At 40.0% G+C, this 21,158-nt stretch overlaps 1 protein-coding gene across 1 annotated transcript in view; it reads right to left on the reverse strand.

The window, feature by feature from the left end:
- The window catches only part of KCNH5 (potassium voltage-gated channel subfamily H member 5), a 148,945-nt gene that overhangs the window by 46,128 nt on the left and 81,659 nt on the right, over positions 1-21,158 (reverse strand). Inside the window, exon 8 of the mRNA XM_068192164.1 lies at positions 4,233-4,432. Coding sequence (XP_068048265.1) covers positions 4,233-4,432 — 200 coding nt within the window. The remainder of the gene's footprint in view (positions 1-4,232; positions 4,433-21,158) is intronic.

Consider the following 21,158-nt stretch of genomic DNA (forward strand, 5'->3'; position numbering starts at 1 on the left):
GCTTTCATTATCCCAATTGCCATTGATGTTCAGGTTGAAACTAAATAAGATCACTTTTTTCTCGTTCAACCTATGGCTTTTCTGAAGGAAACTGTTAAAACATGACAGACATTTATTTAATTGCTTTCTGAGCAAATTGTAAGCCATACAACAGCACAAAGGTCAAGATGAGAAAATCTTTGGGCTTTACAGACATTTCAGAGTGTTATCATTAGATAAGACCTTGAGACATCTGCATGTTAGTTAATGGTTGTTCTGCTTTCCTGGATAATGACCTATTTCTTACAGAAGAGCTAGTATCTATAAATTTCTCATTTGCTGCCTGGATATTTTAATAAAAACTAAGATATCTGAATTCAGTGTGTTTCATATACCAAATTATTTCTGCAAAGATTTTTTTAATCTACCTAAAAATGGTCATATACACAGAAAGTACTGCCTCTTTTACCTCTCACAAAACAACCCCAGATTCTGATGGATGAGAGATACTGCTTAATATATAAAAGCTTTTCAGTTTTGTCATGTTTATAACCCTGCTCGTTATTAGGTGAGTAACCCCAAAATCTGCATCACTAAACTTAAAAAAAAAAAATTTAAAAAAATTCCATCTTGTCTGAGCCACTGTCACACCAGGAGATAAGTGTCCATGTATTGCATATCTCATCCCAGCTGTCAGAGGAGGGCTCTCATGTTTAAGTGATTTAAGATTATGGATCAGAGGCCACTTGCTTCTCCTTAGGTAATAATAATAAATATGCTAATGCTTTTAGTGTCATTGTTAATTCCTTGTTTGTGAGCACTCAGAGACAGGCTGAAGCAATGTGGTCTGAAGGTAGGATTTGAAGATGAGTTACTCCCAAGGAGATCAGGGAAGCCAAAATTCTGAGCTTAAAGCGCCTCCACTTCAGTGTGGGAGACCAAATCCTCTTCCACATACAAGGAAAACACAATGAGGTTTTAAATTCTTTTCAGGACATCCTGCTACACAGGCAGCAAGGACTAGATCTTCACTTAACCTCCTCCACTCTAACTTCCACTTTGTCTTCAGTTCTCATGTAAGGACTCATCAGTTTTGGCCAAAATCTTCTTTGGGACTACACACCAAATGTGCTATTCAGGGATAAATATCTGAGGCAACAAATCAACAGATGTGAAGTGTTAGCAATTTCAATCAAGTTTTTAACTTATATTTTGATCCCAAGCACATCAATTTAAAATCTTCAGTTATCAAAGAAACACGTGTTAACTCTTGCTCCACCAACACTGGGATTGTTCAACACCATAGAAACCTAATGTAATACTCATATAAAAAAACCTCATTCTTTCTTCTTGTTCTTTAAATTTGGGTTTAAAAACAAAGCCATTTCAATGTGTTGAGTGACTGAATGAAATGTACTACAAATTTATTATTATTTATTACAACTGGGGGCAAATGATGTCGCAAAACACACTCCGGTGTGATGATGGAGATATATTTGGAACAATTTGGATGTAATAGAGTATATTAGGTTGAAAAACATCCTCGGATGATAGAAACTGTCTGATCTGTCTGATGGAAAATGAAAAGCTGAAAATCCTCAGTAATTATCCTGTGTCATGAGCACGTGTGTGTTTTGCAGGATAATAAGAAGCTTAATGAAAAGTTCATAACAATTAAGCAAAATGGGAGATCATGTGATGCAAATATATCTTCACAACAGACTGCCCAGAATGTCATTACTGGAGCTTTGAAAATGAAACTGGCAGAAACCTCTAAGGTCAGGTCCAGGCTGTCAGAAGAAGCAGTGCAGAGAAGCAATCCAAGACCTGGAAGAAGAATCCCCTCTTCCAAGCTGGAGCACTGTCTGGACTCAGCAGCTCAGCTGCAGGTGCAGTGCACCCCACCAGCCCCTCTGTACCCACAAAAATAAATCTGCTGTGACACTGGGTACCTCGGGGTCCCTCTGCTCCCATCCTCTGGCTGCTCTAGGTTCGGTGCAGATGGATGCAATTTAAGTGCAGGGGGTCTTACAGCAAGGCTTGAAGGGTAAATGAAAGACCTGAGGCAAGAGAAACCACCCACCCTAGATGACCAATCTCGAGGACTGTACCTCTGTTTCTATGATTTTTTCAGCTGGAATTTACAACGGTTTCTCATTTGTGTGGGTGATGTCATTACACCTTCCTGAGCGGAGATAAATGTGAGACTGGCTGCAACACAGCTTCCCAAGCTTTTGCTAAAGGCAAGGTTTTTGCAGCAGAAAGCAAACTGCCTGATCCTTGCCCTCGTACAGCCCCTGGGATGCTCTGTGCAGGCACTACAGGCCACTGGAGCTGTTGCTTTTGTAAGGCTGTAAGGGACACAAAATACCAAAATATCCAGCCCAGTGCTCAAGTTCTTCTGTTTCTCTTGTCTCTGTTCTTCCGTACCACGGACTTTCCTGGGAAGCTCGATTAGCTGCAACTACTGATGTCCAGATGCAGAGGTCCCTGAAATCCTGTTTTAAACTGGATTTGCATCCAGGCCTACGTATAGGCAAGTCTTCACCAAGGCAAAATTGTTAAAAACCTAAGTCACAGATTTTACAGGTAAATTATTTATCTAGCTAAGCAGCCACTCCATCTTATAGACCAGAGAACAATGCTTGCCATGAGTCAGAGATTAGGGCTCTAACTGTCTTTTTATCATCTATAAAACCGGACATGCGGAAACTGTGGTAGGAAATTTCAGTAATTAAAGCATAGGTTCTCCTAATTAACTGCAAAGCATCATTAAAATCTAATGAAACTGTAGTGGAGTAACACAGGAATCTGACTTAATAGCAAGGAGATAAATGCAAATGGCAGTTGAATTTTCATGTAGTTGGGAGTTTATACAATAGGACTGAAGGCACTTACAGGAGTTTAGAATAGCAAAGCTCACTTTTAACACTTTCCTAATCGGGATTAGGAAGTTAGGGTATTAGTGTATAAGAAGTTAACATATTAAAGAATGTGGCATACTGAAGCATAAGAATCAAAGAAATAAAGATTTTTGCTACTTAAAGTAGTTGTATTTGTGGTGATAAACTGAATTTCTCAGCAGATGATAAATAACAGAATTGGTGTTGCATCAGCATGATGTAAGACTAAATTTTTCTGTGCAGAGACTTCATCCTGGCACACTTGGACAATCTGCATCACCCTCACCCTCCCATATTGCACCAGAGATCCAACTGAAGAACTTTAAAACTCTGCAAGCACATGTCAAGAGTCATCTGTCATCTGTCATGACTCTTCCTTAACTCCTTTGGACCCTTGGCCTTTAAGTTCTTAGGATGGAAATCATGGATACTGGAGCTTGAATGCCTAATTTAAGCTGACATGTACCAGGTCCACAGGAGCCACAGGAGCATCGCTGATCCTCACGGAACAAAAATCTGAACCTAAAACTGTTTTATCTTGCCTTATGTCCAAGGCATTGCAGCTGGAACCCTTCCCTCATGTGACTTCAGCTCTCTGAAATATTCAAGGCTGGACAGGCTCACTGCACAGGCAATGCAGAAAGGGAGTTCTTGAGGACAAGCCATGAGGTCAGTCCTGGCACGTGATGAATCACTCTCCAAAGATGACCACCTTAAACCAGCTTTTGAAGAAGCCTAAATGAGATTCCTGCTGAGGGCTAAAGTCCTGTAGGGCTTCCACCCTGGCATAGATGCCAAGGGTATCACATTCTCTGTACCTCCCTACCAAAGGCCTGAGGTGCCAGTCCAGAGATTTGAGCTCAGGGAGATCAATCTCTACTGCCATCAAATCTTATGCTAATTATGCTGATGGATACGCCGATGTCCTGGGCATCAGCAAAAGGTCCAAGCCAATCAAACTCATTTAACTGCAGTGCACAGATGCCAATACTTCTCAGAATAATGCAAATGTAGTTTAGACACCAAATTATGTTCTTGGGCTAATTTGAAGACCAATTTCCCATTGATTTCAATAGTTAAGTACATTAAAATTATTTAGTATTTAGACAAACTAAGACTGGAAAGCAGAAAACATGAAAACAATGAAAAATAAAGGCATACATTCAAAGCAGCAAAACAGTCCACTTTTAAAACAACCATATTTTTTTCCAAACACAAACATAATAAAGGCGTAGCATGCAGTTAAAATTTTGTTAGTAAATTATAAGCTGCTATATAGTCCACTTTCTTAGAAAGAACACAGTGGACACAAACTCTTGCTGTCTAAACTGTTACCTCGGGTACTCATACCTTTTCTGTGTCAATTCCTTTAGACATGGACCAGGTTGAGACAATGTAATCCATGACTCTTTCACTAAGGCCTTTCGGGACTTGATATAATTTTAGGAAATCCCTCACGTTGTTCAGCATCTCATGGTACCGGTTGGTGTTGGCATACATTTGCTGGAAAATGGTGGTGACGTTTCCAAAAATAGTTGCATAAAGAAGAGCTGGAAAAAAGAAAAAATTGAAAGTAAATATGTATGCTCTAGTAAATGCTAATCACAATTCAAGGATAATGTCAGAGAATTTTATGTTTTACATTCTTGCATTAGACATTACAGACTTTTCAGAAAGGAGAAATATTCTGGTATCTCATAATACCAATGTGCTGCACTACTTCTGTTTTTGACATTATCAAATACACAGAAATGTGCCTGTCATTTTTAATAATCTTTGCTCAGAGGTACTTTATAGCAGAATTCAGCTATGCATTTCCATATTGCTTAAAAAAAAAAACAGCTGCAGCCTATAAATGGTAAGAAATAAGCCACTGTGAAAGGAGAAAATGCCTTCCATCACTCAGTGCACAGTCTTCCCTCTACACAACCCATTTCTACCTCATTCCAGAAATCTCACTTTGTTTCAAACCAATTTACTATTGTACATCACCCCTACGTGAGAGGTGGCATTTTTAAAGAAACATGGTATTCTCCTAAAACCTATCTAATAGAAGAACTGTACTTCCATTTCACACTGTGATATTTATGTGTCCAGGTAGAAATCAGATGTCGAAGTTCATCACAAATACAGGATTCAAACCAAACAAAGTCACTCAATACGTAGCACAAATGAGCACAAGATTTCTGTTTGAGAAAACAGAGCAGAATAACAGTGTGTGCGATGTTACAAGGGCAGGTTTTTTTCCTTGCTTTTCTGATTGCTGTGTCATACCTGCAAGCTACGGAAAGATTTTCTATACCTCTGTATCCATTCAGACATATATCAACACTTAAAAGTACAAGCATATGGATTATAAAAAGTTTAGATGGATGAATGCCACATGACTTTTTTATTTCTTTAGCCTTCTCTGCTCTTTTGGACTTTTGCAGCAGGACAAACCTGATGAAATATCACTTCTCTTAAGTGCAACATCCCTCATCCTTTTGAACAGTGGCTGATTTATCATGCACTCATCTCATCAGGTATGTGAGGGCACAATATCCCTGATGTTAGACGCTACTGCAAATCATTATAAATGTACAGAGAAGCCCTAACTTCCCCCAAAATATTGTGTTTTCTGCAGGAGTAAATCCCCACAACCTCTAACTACAGCTAGACTGCATCTGCAAATTCAATGCCTACAACCCAACTGGCCATGCAGACCCACTCAGAGGACACAGGCTGATTGAAAATGTGCCCTGCAAGACTGGCACAAAGAGATGCAACTCTGTCACCTGCCAGGCTGGAAACAGCTTGTCTGAAGCAACTGGCACCTACCACCTCCTCTTGGAAGAGAGGATTTGTAGAAAAATATAAAGCCAGAGAAGAAATTCTAGTTGTGTCTCATAATATATGGTCCTGGAAAAGTTGTACTTAAAAAAAATAATGTTTCTTCAAGAAATTATGGGTAGAATCAAGCACAAAAAAATCCCTGTAAACACCACCCAGCAATATCTCACTAAGCCAGAATCCACCAGGCTGTGGAGTCTGCACAGACAAACTCAGCATTATTTCTCTCTGTTGGAAACCAAAGCCTTCCTTTCGAATTGGAAATGGTAAAAATGGTTGAGTTCACCCAAATACTCCACTTCTCTCACAGGTGGGGAATCTGCATGGAGAATCTGCATGGAGAATCTTTGGTAAAGAGTTCAAGGGAACCTACTTAAGATCTTCACGGCTTTGGAGCTGTGCCTCAAAGGGTCTCCTCACTCGTGGTGCTCCCCCATGCCCAAACCAACCCAGCTGAGGGTGGTTTGCAGGTTTTGGGGGGAGAGAAGATTTTTCATAATTTACCTCTCTCTGTAAATCCTCTCCCCATCCTTGTTCTCTACATGATAACTAGAAAAGGAGGTCATTTATAAGAAGGTGATTTTATAATTTTGCAGGTCTTGGTATGCAATGAAAGTTTGGAGATGCTGACAAGCATCTAATGCTGCTGCCACCTTCAAAGGGTTAAGGCTCTCCATCAATAACCCATACTCTCCATAATTAGCAAGTGAAGACTTGTCACAGAATCTCTATTTAATGAGCAAATATTGAAGTGACAAGTGTGAGTCTTAGCCTTCACCTATTAAAAAAACAAAGGCAGATAAGCACTACCAAGGGTATTTCACTTTTGCTGTATTTTAATTATTTTTGGCAGGTGGAATTGGCAGTAAAAAACATGTGCAAAAGGTTCTGAAAGAAAATAAAATGCTGTGCCTCTCTTTACAGTAAAAGTATTTAAACAACCTCTAAAGAAATCTCTGAAGGTGTTCATACACTTAAAACTCAATAGTTTTAATTTAGTCTCTCTGTTTACAATAAACAGGAGAGATGAGGTTGAAGGTGAAATTACCCAATTTCATGAAAAGACTGCTTAGGTCAAACTGCATTTATTCACCTTCTCTTTAATGACTTGAATTTCTCCAAACATTTCCTGTTATTTTCCTACAGTCATGCAACACTCATTACCTCAATTGTTCTATGTGTGTAAATCTGGAACAGTCTTCACTAAATTTTATAGAGATAAATTTGGTGTAATGATGCAGAAATATTTTTTTCAGTCCTAAAGGTGAGATAAGTGGTTCAACTGTAATTGTAGTTTCTATTTTTACTCTTAAGTGTGGAAAATCTCCCCAAAATTACATACAAGAACCCAAGTACTATATTTTTACATATAAAATCTGTTACTACATTTGTACTTTTAAAACATTTCTGAATGATTTAGCAATGGTGTTATATAAATGTTTTAGCCTATTTAAAAATAAGGAACTTTCTGAAAAAAAAAAAAAATACTCAGAGTTACCTAAATAATCCCAAAGCATTTCAGATCTCTTATTATCCTGACTGTATGTTAAATACATCCAGATAGGAACATCTGCCTTAAGGAAGTGAAGGCTTAATTGAGAGATCTGATTTTCCTTATGTCCTGGAGTATTATTAATCCAAGCATATACAATGTTCCTCTAAACTGCAATTGTAAAAAAGATTAGTGAGGGGGTACCAGCCTCTTCTTCCAAATATCAAGTGGAACAAGGACAAGTGGAAATGTCCTCAAGTTGTGCCAAGGAAGGGTTAGATTGGAAATTGGGAAAACTTCCTTCACTGAAGGAGTGTCCAGCAGTGGAACAGGCTGCCTAGGGCAGTGGTGGAGTCACCATCCCTGAAGGGATTTAAAAGACACACAGCTGTGGCACTTGGGGACGTGGTTTAGTGGTGGTCTGTACAGTGAGGGGTTAATGGTTGGACTCAATGACCACAGAGGTCTTTTCCAACTTAACCAATTCTATGAGGCTGTGATCCTGGAAAAATATTAATTTCTGCATGTTGAGGCTAGCTGCGACTTCTTCTTCAACTAATTTTTGAAATTAGGTATTCCTGCAAGATTTTTAGATAAGAATCATTAAAGTTCTATCATTCAGGAGGGATTAGATAAAAACTCCAATATACATTTTTTGCATTGGGTTTGCATGGCCTAATTTTGGTACTGAGAGGGTGGCTTCTGTGAGAAGCTGCTGGAAGCTTCCTCCACGTCCAGCAGAGCCAATGCCAGGCAGCTTCAGGACAGATGTGCCACTGGCCAAGGCTGGGCCAATTAGAAATGATGGTAACCCCTCTCTGATGTCATATTTAAGAATAATAAAGAAAAAAAAAAGGTATTGTGCAGATGTAACTGCATCCAGAGAAGAGAAAGGTGAGAATGTGTGACAGGAACCGTTCTGCAGACACCACGGTGGGTGCCTGGCATCCAGACAGGGTCAAAACACTACAATTTACTAAATATAAATAGAGAGAAACCCAGTACCTAAATATCTGATTTATGCTTTTAGAAGCTGTGCAGTTTCCTGTTATTTCTTTCCACCTCACCTTAATACCTCTGCTCAGACTGAAAACATTTGCAGGCTCTGTTTGATGTAACACCAGGCAGTGGCCATCTCCTAACGTCAAACAGCCTTGCTGAGATGCTGCAGCAGCAAAAAGCTGCTACTTTCTTAACAGAAATAGCTTTCCTCAAATCCACCAACACATTTCAACCAAGTTACTACTTGGGAGAAAATAATCCTGCTAAGCCCCCTCCCCCAAGTGTTTTATAGCACTTCTTTGATGCCAGCCCCAGCCTCCCACCTCTCCCCCTCAAGGACACTCCTGTCTGCCAGCTGTGCCAGTGAAAGCACCAACACAGCCCCGTGGTTTTACAGCTCTTCAAAAGGCCAACCTTGATTCTGATCCCTTGGCCCTACTAAACATGTTGCTGTTAAAATACTCTCCCCCATCGCAGCAATGTTTTACATCAGTGTTCAATCACAGTTTTTCCCCATTTACAGGGAGATGCCAACACCAGAGCACACTAACTTTTACATTTTTCTTCCAAAACCATAAAAAATAATAAAAAAAAATACTTTCCTCCAATTCACCCTGCAGCCAGATCCCTGTATAATCCCATGACACATCATCCAATGTATTTATCTTCCTGTAAGTGTGAATTGTCACACCCGCTTTGCAGAGGAGAAGTTAATGGGCAAAGGTCTGGATTCAGCCATGAAATTCAGCTCTGAACTCCTCACCAAAACCATCTGACTTCTGAAATCAGGGGGGAGTTGCAGACAATTGTGTCTGGTCAAAAGCCCACCATGATTGCAGATTCCAGTCTGGTTCCACCAGCAGCCTGGCCCAGATGTGTGTCCTGCATTTGGTGGCATTCCTGCATCTGACTCTGCAGTCACACAAGGTGCACAGCTCCTCCCTAGGTCCAGCTGACATCCACCCCTGCTTTCCTGGCCCAGCAGCCTCACAGAATTCACAAAATTCACAGAATCATGAGGTTGGAAGAGACCATAAAGTTCATCGAGTCCAACCCATGCCCTAACACCTCAACTAAATCATGGCATCAAGTGCCACATCCAGTCTTTTTTTTAAACCTTCCTGATACTACAGTAGTGCAAATCCTAAATTAAGAGGATAGTGATAATAAAGATAGGCCTATAAAATTCCTGTTAACATTGATATTTGCTTGACAAGAACTAAAAGATTATGTAAATTAGAATACTATCAGTAGTAAACTGTAGGAACTCTCACTGTTCTTCCCCTTGCAGGGGACACTGCACAGAAGGGAGGGGCAGCTGCTTTGGAGCAGTTGGGCATTTGGCATTCCTTATGCATAAATTCTTATTAAAATGAAGACTTTCAACTGCACTTGCACGGTCAGTCACTAATTTTTAAATGGTGAACCTCGGAGCTTTTTGGTTTTTTTCCATGAGCACACTCAGCTAATGGAAAATATTTACTTTAAAACTCCAGTGCCTTGCCACCACACAGATGTGATGACCTGACCACCTGCACTTTTGCACAGAGCTGCAAGCCAAGACTGGCTGAAATGGTATTGCAAAACACAGTCTTAAATTAAAGCTACCATTGTCCACAGCTATCAGTGAGTTTGGCTTCCAGTCCTGTGGCAGTGATGGGCAAGAGCTGGATTCGGCTAAGGTTATTCAGCACCACAGACAACAAAATTCCTCATTTCAACCCTCTGAGGATGAGGGGACAAGGGCTCCCAGGTCTGATGCTAAGCAGCTTCAAATCAGTTTGTACACACATTCCCTGCTCAACATCCCCTTCCACAGCCACCTCAGCTTACTAGATTATTGTTCCTTCACCTGAGAAACATTCCAGCCATCAGAAAGAGAGCCCTGCACAAGCTCAGGGGGTTCCTGTTGGTATTTGGATTGAATTTCCTGCATTTCTTTCCATCTGAAAGCTTTACAGGTCTTGGGACTGCCAGGGTCTGCTTCTTCCTCATCACATTAGTCAAGGGTGTTAAGCAACATATGGGAAGGCACAGCCTGAAAAATGGTGGCAATTACACCACAACAGGCAGCAGGGCAAACAGCAGTACTCTGTGTTAACTGAATGGTAAAAGCATCGCTTTGCTGGGAAAATCCTTATTTTGCAGTGAAAAGGCCTTAATTCTAGAATCTTTTTCTCTAAGAGCTCTGAACTGAAAGGCTGATTAGGGCTTCTTTTACCCATTTCAGATGCAGGGGAAGCTGTGTTTAATGGGTCACAGCTTTTGATGGTGACAGTTGGGGCAGGAATATTTAACTTACCATTTAGCAGAACAGTATGACACAAGCACAGATAAGAATTAACCAGTGAAATGAATGAAACTATTTCTTATAATAATGCTTCATCATTCCTGTTTCTTCAAAAACCCACCACCTCCTTGCCAAATGGCATGTCTAGCATTTCACACACTCACAAAGTCCTGTGCAAAGGTCAATGGTAATTAAAACACAATCACTTCCCTGAAGTAATTACAGTAGGTGCAGGAGGAAAGTAGGGAAGCAGAAGTTAACCAAAGCTCACGAGAATTATGTTCACCATGAATTCCAGCAACTTCTGTGCCTCTATCCTTATTTATCATCTTCTCCATTTTGAATATTATCTCCAAAGTTGCCTCATTTCCATGCAAATCTCTCCAGTATTTCAGAAAATGCTGAATTGTGTATGTCAGACAATCATCCACCTATCACATAAATCTTTCTGTTTCCTTTCTCCATCAAAAAAATATTCTCAGAGTGCTATATTTACTCTTGTTACTGTCCAGAACTAAGACCCAGGGATCAAAACCATCCCGAGCCTCCCTCACTGTGCCTCAGTGTGTCAAAACTGTCACCAATAACAAGCACAGGACACAAAGGGTCTCCAGCACTACTGAACTGTAGCACAGGAACCAAAGGGATCATTGAAAAAAAAAAGTTTCCTGAGCAAAGCTGGCAGCTGTCAGTATCCCTGTGTGAAATGACTTTACAGCTCCTTGCTGGATTTGAGCCACAAGGCTTTTTTCTCTTGTTGATTTTTTGGTTTTTTTTGGGTTTTTTTTCCCTTTAATACTTTTAAAGGAATTTTTTTTTTTTTTTTAGTGGGACACCAAGTTCTTGTCACATTGAGATGAACTCAGGACAGCAATGCTGCTGGAGGCAGGATGCCAGAACATCACTCGCACACTGAGAACACCACCTAAATTGCCTGTCTTGTTAAAATATAATGGAAAGTTTGTAAACACACCTTCAAAGTACTGCTCTGTATGAAAAGATGCTTCTAGCTCTCTGCTCCAGGGTTCTTTTTTTTATGTGCATGCCAGTGCAGAAGTTTGTGCTGTATAAATCTGCGTGCTGGTGTGGTTTGGATACTCATAAATATACATATATATATATATGTACATACACACATACACAGTGTAAAGGTGAATGAACATACAACATCCGTGGGCTCAGAATTTTGGCAGCTGCAAATTTTCCTTTGAGTCTTCTAATTTGCTCGTTCTTTCGAGTTCTTTAAAATCCAATTTTGCTTATTTATTTACTTAAATGTTCAGTTTTATCTTAGCACAAATAACAAGAATGGATTTGGGACAATTAAAGGAATTATTCCAGCTTTAAATTACAGGCCATGTACAGCCTTGAGAGATGTGGTAAACACACCTGTTACCATAACAGTGAGTATTTATACAATATCTGTCTGAAAATATTAATGAGGCAGAGAACAAGTAAAGCAATATTGCTTCTATTCAGTAGAACTCAGCCTGAACTCTGTGTGAAGAAGGATTTTTATGAGTAATTATAGAGTATTTTTAGGAACAAAGTAAAGTACTTAACCCTTAACATTAAAAGCCTCAAATTTGGAGATGATGTTTCCATCCTGTTATTTTCAGAGTAATTCTGCTTCATAAAATGACCACAAAACTGCTTCACTGAACTCAAGAATAATATTTCTTACTCATCTAAGTCATCTACAGAAGCACTTTCCCTCTAATTCTCTATCCAGCAAATTCAGCACTTCCAGACAGAGCTTAGCAAACTTTTGTATCCAGAATTTTCTATCTGATGTTGACAGATTAGCTCTGATTAAATTTCTCTTCCCTGACATGTTTGCACTAAAACCAATGGGAAAAAAAAAGGTTCCCAAAAAGTTGAAACAATTCACCTCCAGGCTTTATAGAACTAAAACCATCCACAGCAAAACATTGTTTCCTCCAGTCTATTAATTTTAAATATTAGAAACCTGAACAATGGAAGAAAATCACATTTTGATGCACAAAAAAAAAAGAGTCTTAACAGCCTAAAAGAAATGGAACATTCATTATCTTCACACATACCCTGAGTTTATATTGCAATGGAATATTTTCCACAAAACCAACCCATGAGTTCCTAGCACCCTGCTAGCAATAAGGGACAATCCAAACTCCTTTCTGCCCAATTTATTAGCACCAGATTTCCATTTTATCAGAACATTTGTGCACATGACTGGCGTGAAGCCTGCTCCCCGCTCCCACACTTGGGCAGAGCTCAGGGCTGGGCCTCAGCACCTCTCCTCTTTTGCTGGAATAATGTTGGTTTTGTCTAAAAAATTTCACACCAACGTTTCCAGACTTTCAAGGTGAATTAGCTTTACTCTACTTTGATTATTCACTCTGGGAACCTGTCCTCCATGGCAGTATTGATTTAGCTGTGACAGATGCTGAGCTGTCACCAAGCCTGACAGCTTCTTCAGAGCTTCCTCTGTGGTTGTCTTGTAGAACAGTCAATAGCCAAGTGAAACCCAACTGTGAAAACAAGCACGTTTATCACTTTTATACTCTGTGAAATCACGTGTCCTGCTCTGTGCTGCATCCTTCTGGGAGGAGGAAAGAAGCTGGCCTCTCAATTTGGCACTCAGCACTATCAATTAACCCTTTGTGTATTCAAAGCACATCCACCCCCCTGCCCAACACGCTGGTGGGACCGTGTTTGTCACGGGTCTGTGGCATGGCAGTCACCCAGAGCTGCCACAAAACCACTTCTTACCAGGGGAGAAGGCTCTTTGGGGAAGGTGTATGTGCTTAAGGAAAAGGTTTCATTCCCTGAACGATGTTGATTTGAATTCCAGTGTATTTGGGGAGTTTTTACAGCACTTCAGAGAACACCTATGGTCCTACGAAAACTCTCTGTGCTTACCTTTGCAAAGTGACACAAGGCATCCTTGTGAAGGGCAAAATGGCAGGCAACACCCCAAAAATGTTTTTGAATTGTTCATCAGAGGATCACAAAGTAATATAAATTTTATATTTCAAAATATAAATATAAAATAGGTATTACTTAATATAGTAATATATTTTTTAAATTACTTATTTATTTATTTATTTATTTATAAATTTAGGTATAGAACTGGACATCAGCACTCCAAAGGCTATAAAAAGATCTGTTCTCAGGTGAAACAAGCTGTGCAAATACTGTACCGTTCACATTACCTCCACTTCTCTCCACCAGTCCCACAGCTCTGCACCATCCCTTTCTCCATAATACCAAAAATGAAAAACATTCCTAGAAACATTGCTAGCCATCAATGTTGTCCTGGCAGAAGGAGTTTGAGAGTATTTAAAAGAAAAACAAAAGATTGCACATACTGTCAAACTAAGACCAAAAACAATGCCTGGTTTTTCATTTTGGCCTCAGTGCATGTATTGCTGAACTCTCCATGACTATGTGAGACTGGAAAAGTATCTTTATTTCCTGGCAGCAGCTCCTGGAGCTCCTCTCCTCCCTGTCCAACTCCTGATCAGCACTTGTTTCTACCTGATTACCTCTCTGTTTTCTTGCTCACTATTCCAGGAAGGAGATGCTGGAATTAGATTTGCTGCATTTCCATTCCTACATTAACACTAATTTGACTGAAGTCAATGAAATTACACTGGTGTCTGGAGAGTGTCTGAGGAGAATAATTGAGTGTGTTTTATCACTTTCCTTCGACTTTTTTGGTGACTGTTTCATGGCATTTTTAAAAGTCCCATTTCACTAAAATGCACTTACTCTGCTCTGGGATGCTGCAGTGAAGTTGCTCTGTGGGACCACGGAGTTGTTGCTGTAAAGCTCCAGACAGTGCCTGGAAGATGCCCAGGATGGAACACGGAGATGTGTACAGTGATAAATGTGACAAGCAGCACCACACCAACTGCTCACCCAGCCAAAACCCATCCCCTGACTGCAGCCCCCTCCAGATCTTTATGAGAAGAGCTCAAGAAAGAGGGTGCAGAGTCCACTCCTGCCCTGGGCCACTCCTTTCAGATTTCCACAAACCCAGAGAGCCCAGGGACTGCACTCACACCACGTATTAGCCACCAACCATCTCCACTGGAATATCTAACACCACTCCACAAATCCATTTCTGGATTTTTTTCCTCACCAAAACTTTTTTTTTTTGTGCTATTCTGCAAGCCTGGCTGCTCCAGCCTTTACACTGACCACCCTCAGCCACCCTTTCTACAAAAAGTGAGTAATTGCTCCTCTCCATCTCCTTCACACCACTCTTGATTTTTTAAACCATCGCCCGCTCTGTGTTTCCAGTCCTCATCCCATGCCTCATTCCTGTCACCTTTTAGACACCCTTTTTAATCTTACAGCATCTTGCTGCAGAGCAGTGCAGTGTGGTGCAACAACATTAATTTCAATTGCCTGCCCAGGAATCCTATTTGCCTTTTGTTGACTGGGACTGAATATTGCACCGATATTTTCAAGGAACTCTCAGCAGCAAGAGTCAGGTGTCATCCCTCAGTGGGAACTGCTAATTTAGAAAACATTACTGTGTAGGCACAGCTACCTACTCATTTGTGTGCACTGACACTGAATTTCATCAGTCCTTTCCACAATCCCTCCTGTGGTGGGATTGCTGGATCAAGCCAGAAAGCCTGATTTCAGGATTCAGCAGATCTGCAGCACAAGGGAGTTTTCTCCTGTGCTTCTTCTAAGCTAAATTGTCTCCTAAGCTGCATTTAGATACAACTGTGAGTTTAAAATAAAAGTCTGTGCAAAATTTAATAGTTTTAATTTTTTTTAGGTTTATGCCAGTATCCCAGCTTTGGTCACAATAATTGGGAAGATTTTATCATCTTTCTACTACAAGCAGGACTGACTGTTTCCCAGAGCAGGACAAAGCTGCTCTTGGATGTTACCCAAGAGTGACTAAGCCAACCCTGAAAGTCCAGTGAAAATAAACAAGAGATTGTACAGAATAAAAATATCAAGATTTGACCCAACAATTACAACACTTATGGGATGGGATATCTCTCAAGCATTAACTCTTTAGGAGCAGGAGAAAGCATTAATTTCTAAAAGACATGTTCAACTCTCCAGTCTGGTAGCTTGAATGTGCCATTAACACTGAACATCTTGTTCTCTTTTTTCACACACCAGTGAGATCAGCCACAAATGCAAGAGGTTAATTTAAGTGGCCTTGATGCCTTTGACGTATTTGTTCACAGGTTAAGAGCTGAGGGAATGACTGCAGGGTCTCTCCCCCCAGTTATTTTGCCATCCTCAGCTGTTTCTCAGCTGTTGCAAGGCACTCATGGCTGGTCATGTGTGCCAATAATGTCCTTTTTTAGGGACAATGACATCTGAAATTGCACACAGAATAGGCATTGCACATGGAATGGGGAATTTGACAGTATATTGATGTTTTTTGCATGCTACTAAACACCTGCAAGTATCACTCACATTGAGTTGTCCTACCACCAACTACTTCTGTAAGAAACTGCTGCAAGCTCTGCAGGATGGAGTCTTCAAACCCCAGGAAAAAGATATTCAACAACCCATCTATTAGCACATCTCTTCAGGCCTTCCAGCCTGCTTCTCCCCAAGCCCTTGCAGTATGGTACATTAATTTTATACTGAACTATTAATTGCAGTTGACTTTGCAAAGCTCTTTTCTTTACATTTTTTATTCAGTTTCGCAAACCCAATCCCAAAGGAGTTCATCTTATTCCCCACAGTTGTTTGATCAAATTGCAAATATTTCCTTTAATCTTTTCAGGCATTCAGATTTATTAACTACAGAGCAGAGCCTCTTCATCGCCTCTACTGATGGTCTGGGAGAAACAATCTTTCACATATTTCTCATTTCATGCAAGTGCTTGTTCCTGCGAGTACACATTAGTAAGCATAACATTAAAACACATTTACCTAACCTAAATAAAAACACTTTGAACAAAATTTGCAAGCTAACCTGCTTTAGTCCTTAATGATATTAATCTGAAGTCATTTTTCCCAGAGGTTGTGGTCCATAATTCACTGAGGTCAATAAAAAGTAGCTGCTGATGTAAGTGAGTTTTAGGTTTGGCAATAAATACGTGTGAGTGTATTTTCCTTTGAGGAGCTGTATGAGACATTTCCCAAAGGCAGGAGAAAACGCCTTTGGGACACAATTTTAATTTTCTTCATGCCTATTCATAGTTAGAATTAGGAATAATAACAATCATCATCATCATCATTTCACAGTCATTTCACATTTCTCATTAATACATATATTTTACAAAGAAAGGTAAATTATTCAATTTTGTTCCATACTTAAACATTTATGATTAAGTTTCACACTTAATCATTTATGTCAATTGTCCATGTTCTATTTTTTAATAGGAAATTCAGAATTAAATATTTTATAAAATTGAGACGTGCACTCATGGTTTTAAAAATTACTATTTCCCCCTTCATTATTTTGCTGCTTTTATTCTATGAAATAGGACAAGCTTTAGCAACAAAAAAAAAGTAACACCGTAACCTGAGTCTTAGTCTGAATTTGTAACTGTAGAAGACCTTCTAAAGTCAAAGTAGAAGTCAAATGTCATTTTTTTTTAATATGTTCTACTTTTCCACCATTCAAGTAAAGTATTTTTTAAAAATAAATTAAGATTTCTTCCCATTTTTTTCCAGCAGAAAAACCAAGGGAGGGATTTTTTTCATTTCACTGTAGTGTGAAAGAAAATATCTGAAAAGCAGAGTAAGAGAAGGAGCAAGAGAAGACTTTTCAGTTCTCTGGAAATCAGGGACATATTAGTTCGGATGTAAAAAAATATTCACGCTTGTGTATATCAATTGTTTTCCTCAAAATATGTAATTTAGAATAAGAATAAATTTTCAACAAAACTAAGGATTTTCCAAAACACTTTTCATTTTAGCTGAGCAAAGATACCACAAGGTTTTTTTCACTCTCTCATTAACTCCCTTCATTTCTTCCTCCTCTCCACATCTGCCTCCAGCCTCTGCTGAATTCTTCCAGAAGTGATACAGCTTATTTTTTATTTTGTTTAGTAGCTCAGCTGCCTCCCACCTGACATGACTCTAAGGTGTTTTTCTTAATTTTACTCGACGTTATTCGTAATTATTTAACCTAATTGATAGGATGCCTCCTCTGAGTAGAGCCAGTTGCCATGACACTGTAAGAAATGACTCCATATTTCTCCATTCCTGGATCTTCCTGAAGAATTTATGCAGAACATCTTGCCTTCACCAGCTCCCTACCTTCTCACACATCCATAAAAAATAATTAATGAGCTAATCCTTGCAGGCAGATTTCACTGCCCTATTTTAGTAATAGGGCTAAAATTGAGGGTGTTTTTTTGTAAAACCTCCTTCTGTTGATAGTGACCAAGACTGCACAGCTTTATGCAATCACAGAATTGTTTAGGTTGGAGAAGACCTTTCAGATCGTTGAGTCCAACTCTTCACGCAACACTGCCAAGGCCACCATTAAACCCCAAATGCCACGTTCACACCTATTTCAAATCCTACTAGGGATGGAGACTCCACCACTGCCCTGGGCAGCCTGTGCCAGTGCTTGACAATCCCTTCCAGGAAGAAATTGTTCCTAGCACTCAGTCTAAACCTCTCCTGGAGCAGCTGGACACCATTTCCTTTTTTTTCCCATCACTTTTTACCCAGAAGCAGAGCCTGAGTCCCACCTGGCTGCATCCTCCTGTCAGGGAGTTGTACAGAGTGATGAGGTCTTCCCTTGAACCTCCTTTGTTCCAGGCTAAACACCCCCAGCTCCCTCAGCTGCTTCTCATCTGACCTGTGCTCCAGACCCTTTCCCAGCTCTGTTCCCTTCTCTGCACATGCTCCAGCTCCACCATGTCCATCTTGTCATGAGGGCCCCAAAATTGGAGACAGGATTTGAGGCGCAGCCTCACCAGTGCCCAGCACAGGGGGACTATCGCTGCCCTGCTCCTGCTGGCCACACAGCTGCTGGCACAAGCCAGGATGTGAAGACACATAGGCTGCGCTTCTTGTGACAAGCCAAGGGCACCCAGAGGAAGGCAACAAGCAGTGAGGTGGCACAGCACCATCAGCATGAGCCAGCTCATGAGGATATGGTTTAGGAGTCAAGCTGGGTCACAGCCGAGTGCTTTTGCAAAGCCCCCCCACCATTCACATCAATTAAAAACAGGGAAGGAAAAAAATGCAGTTTACAGTACACAGATGCCTAAGAAGATGGAGCCTCACCCTAAAGTGTCAGGCAAACTTCCCATAATTGCAGCAATGAGATTTGAGACATTGCACTGCAGAGCAGACATGAATGGCTGAGATGCTTTTCAGGGCTCTGCAGCTTTCAAGGAGCTTTACAGCTACAGAAAAAGGGCCACCTTGAGAGGAGTTCCTGCAAAAAGCAGGGGCACAGTCAGGAGCTCCAGATTCATTTGACATCCTGCTTGTAAGAGCGGTCCTTGGTACAAGTTCCCCTCAATTCTGGCAACCCCAACCCCTCCTGCCTGGCCCCTAAATTGCTCCAAACTTTAATCCCAATTTTATTACAACCTCCTCTACCTCCTGACCCAGACCATTCCAACCAGGACATTAATTTGAAAACATGAAATGAAGCCAAAGCATGTTAAGTACACACCAAGCAGCATTCACAGCTCAATCCCTACAATCCCTTTTGACCTGGCTTTGGACAGCGATCACACTGCTGGTATTACAACCCTCTGGGCAATTATGAGCAGTTCAGAGGACCGCAGTTTGTATCTAAGGCAGTCAGAAATGCACAGCATGGACATAGCGTATTTGTCCTTGTGAATGTCTATAGCAAAACAGAATATTAACTATATTCATTATTTTTACTTACACACACCACTAGAGCTGCAGTTCTGCTCTCCAAAACCATGCACTCAATACTGCAGAAATTACACAGATTGGGAATAGCCAAGCTTTGCATGGTAAGAAAAAATGCATTTATTTTCATTTATACATTATTAAGAAACTTACTGAGCAAAACCTGCTTTTATTGTTGTTGATGAGGATTCATTCACAAGGCTAGGATAAAAAGCTAATGAAAACTTAAGGAAAAAGTCAAATAACAAAACTGTATCTGATGTCCTTGATGTTATCTCCCTCTCACACTTCAGAGGCATAAGGCTATTATGAAATCCCATTTTTTAAATTATTATTTCGGGCATATTCACACCAGATTCAGGAACAGATTTATTCAGCTAATATATTTATTTTCATTTGTGAAACATTTCCGAGTGCTGCAACCAAAGTAACAGCAAATTAAAATTCTCAAAAGTTACAATTTACTGATTATAATTACTAAGAGCTTGCCCTTCTCCCATCTCATTTACACAAAATGAATTTGCAGTCCATTTCCAGGTTCCTCCCCTACAAGTAGTCAGCCAACAGCAAGTATTTCAAAGAACATAGAGGGACTGTGTGGAGGGTGAGAAATGATCCTTCTGGCCCTGCACAGGGCCCACAGATAATTTAGGCAAACCTGTGCCTACCCCGTAAATCTCCTGCCACAAGCAGACACAGAATCATGAATTGCTCCATAATTTGACAAGTAAAAGAAATTCATGTCACCAAGACATTAATGCAGCACACATGGCAAAGCATGTCCCCTTGTGCTCTCCTAATTAACAGGTACCATATATTCTTTTATATTTGCCTTTGCAATCTCCCTCAAAATTATGTAGAGATTGATATGGCTCAGATTTTCTTCTTCCCAGGAAGCTTTGATTTTGAGTACAAATGGGAAAGAAAGAATAAATTTTAGATTTAAAAACTGTGGGCAGGTAGGGGTGGGTTATGGTGATAGGAATTAAAATTAAATCGGTTTTGCAATATTTTATATTCCACTAGGTAACACGAGACAAAAATCTCAAAGCTAAGGATGGTTAATGACAAAAATGATAGGTCAGTTTGTCCCATATGGAATTTATCAGCCCATAATGGAATGAAGGGGACACAGAGTACTAACATGTTTTTAAAAGATGTTTTGGCAAGATCAGTTAAATGCCTCCTTTTTTGACAAATTAGCTTCTTCTACTGAAATAATATTCTCCCTCAAAGATTTTAACTGGCTTTAATAACCTCCCAATTTGTTTCCTAGGAAGGGATTTCTGCAATGCTCCAATGGTATTTGCATTCCGGGCATTCAGACTCACAATGGCCACATTAAATATCTTTGTATTGAAACTCATGAGGATGCTCAGGCCAGTTACCACTGTGGCACACTCCAGTACTAAATTACTATGATCAATTTGAAAGCAATTGTTCATCCAGCATCTTGATTTTTCTTAATTACTGGAAGAAGAAAACTCTTCTCTTTTTGATCTCATGATCCTCACATAGGCTGAGACAACATCTGGGAAAGGCTACTGAGCACATTTACCCTGACTGATCCCCACATGATATTTTTCACTTTCCTTCAGAGAAAAATAAAAAATAGAACTCCTCAGTGCCAACTTCTAAAAATACACAGCACAGTCTTTCAGAAGCAAGTCTATTTTTCACTGTGTTTCACCTACTTTATTTCAAATAGAAAGCGAATCATTAAAACTCTTCTTTGTTAAAATGATGACAGGGGCAGCACACCTGTCCACAGAGAAGCAGTGGCTTTGTCCTCTGCATGGATCTAAAAGATGACTTAATGCTGTACTGTCACTGATGA

This window comes from Anomalospiza imberbis, chromosome 6 (genome assembly GCF_031753505.1).
Source record: "Anomalospiza imberbis isolate Cuckoo-Finch-1a 21T00152 chromosome 6, ASM3175350v1, whole genome shotgun sequence".
NCBI classification, from domain to species: domain Eukaryota; kingdom Metazoa; phylum Chordata; class Aves; order Passeriformes; family Viduidae; genus Anomalospiza; species Anomalospiza imberbis.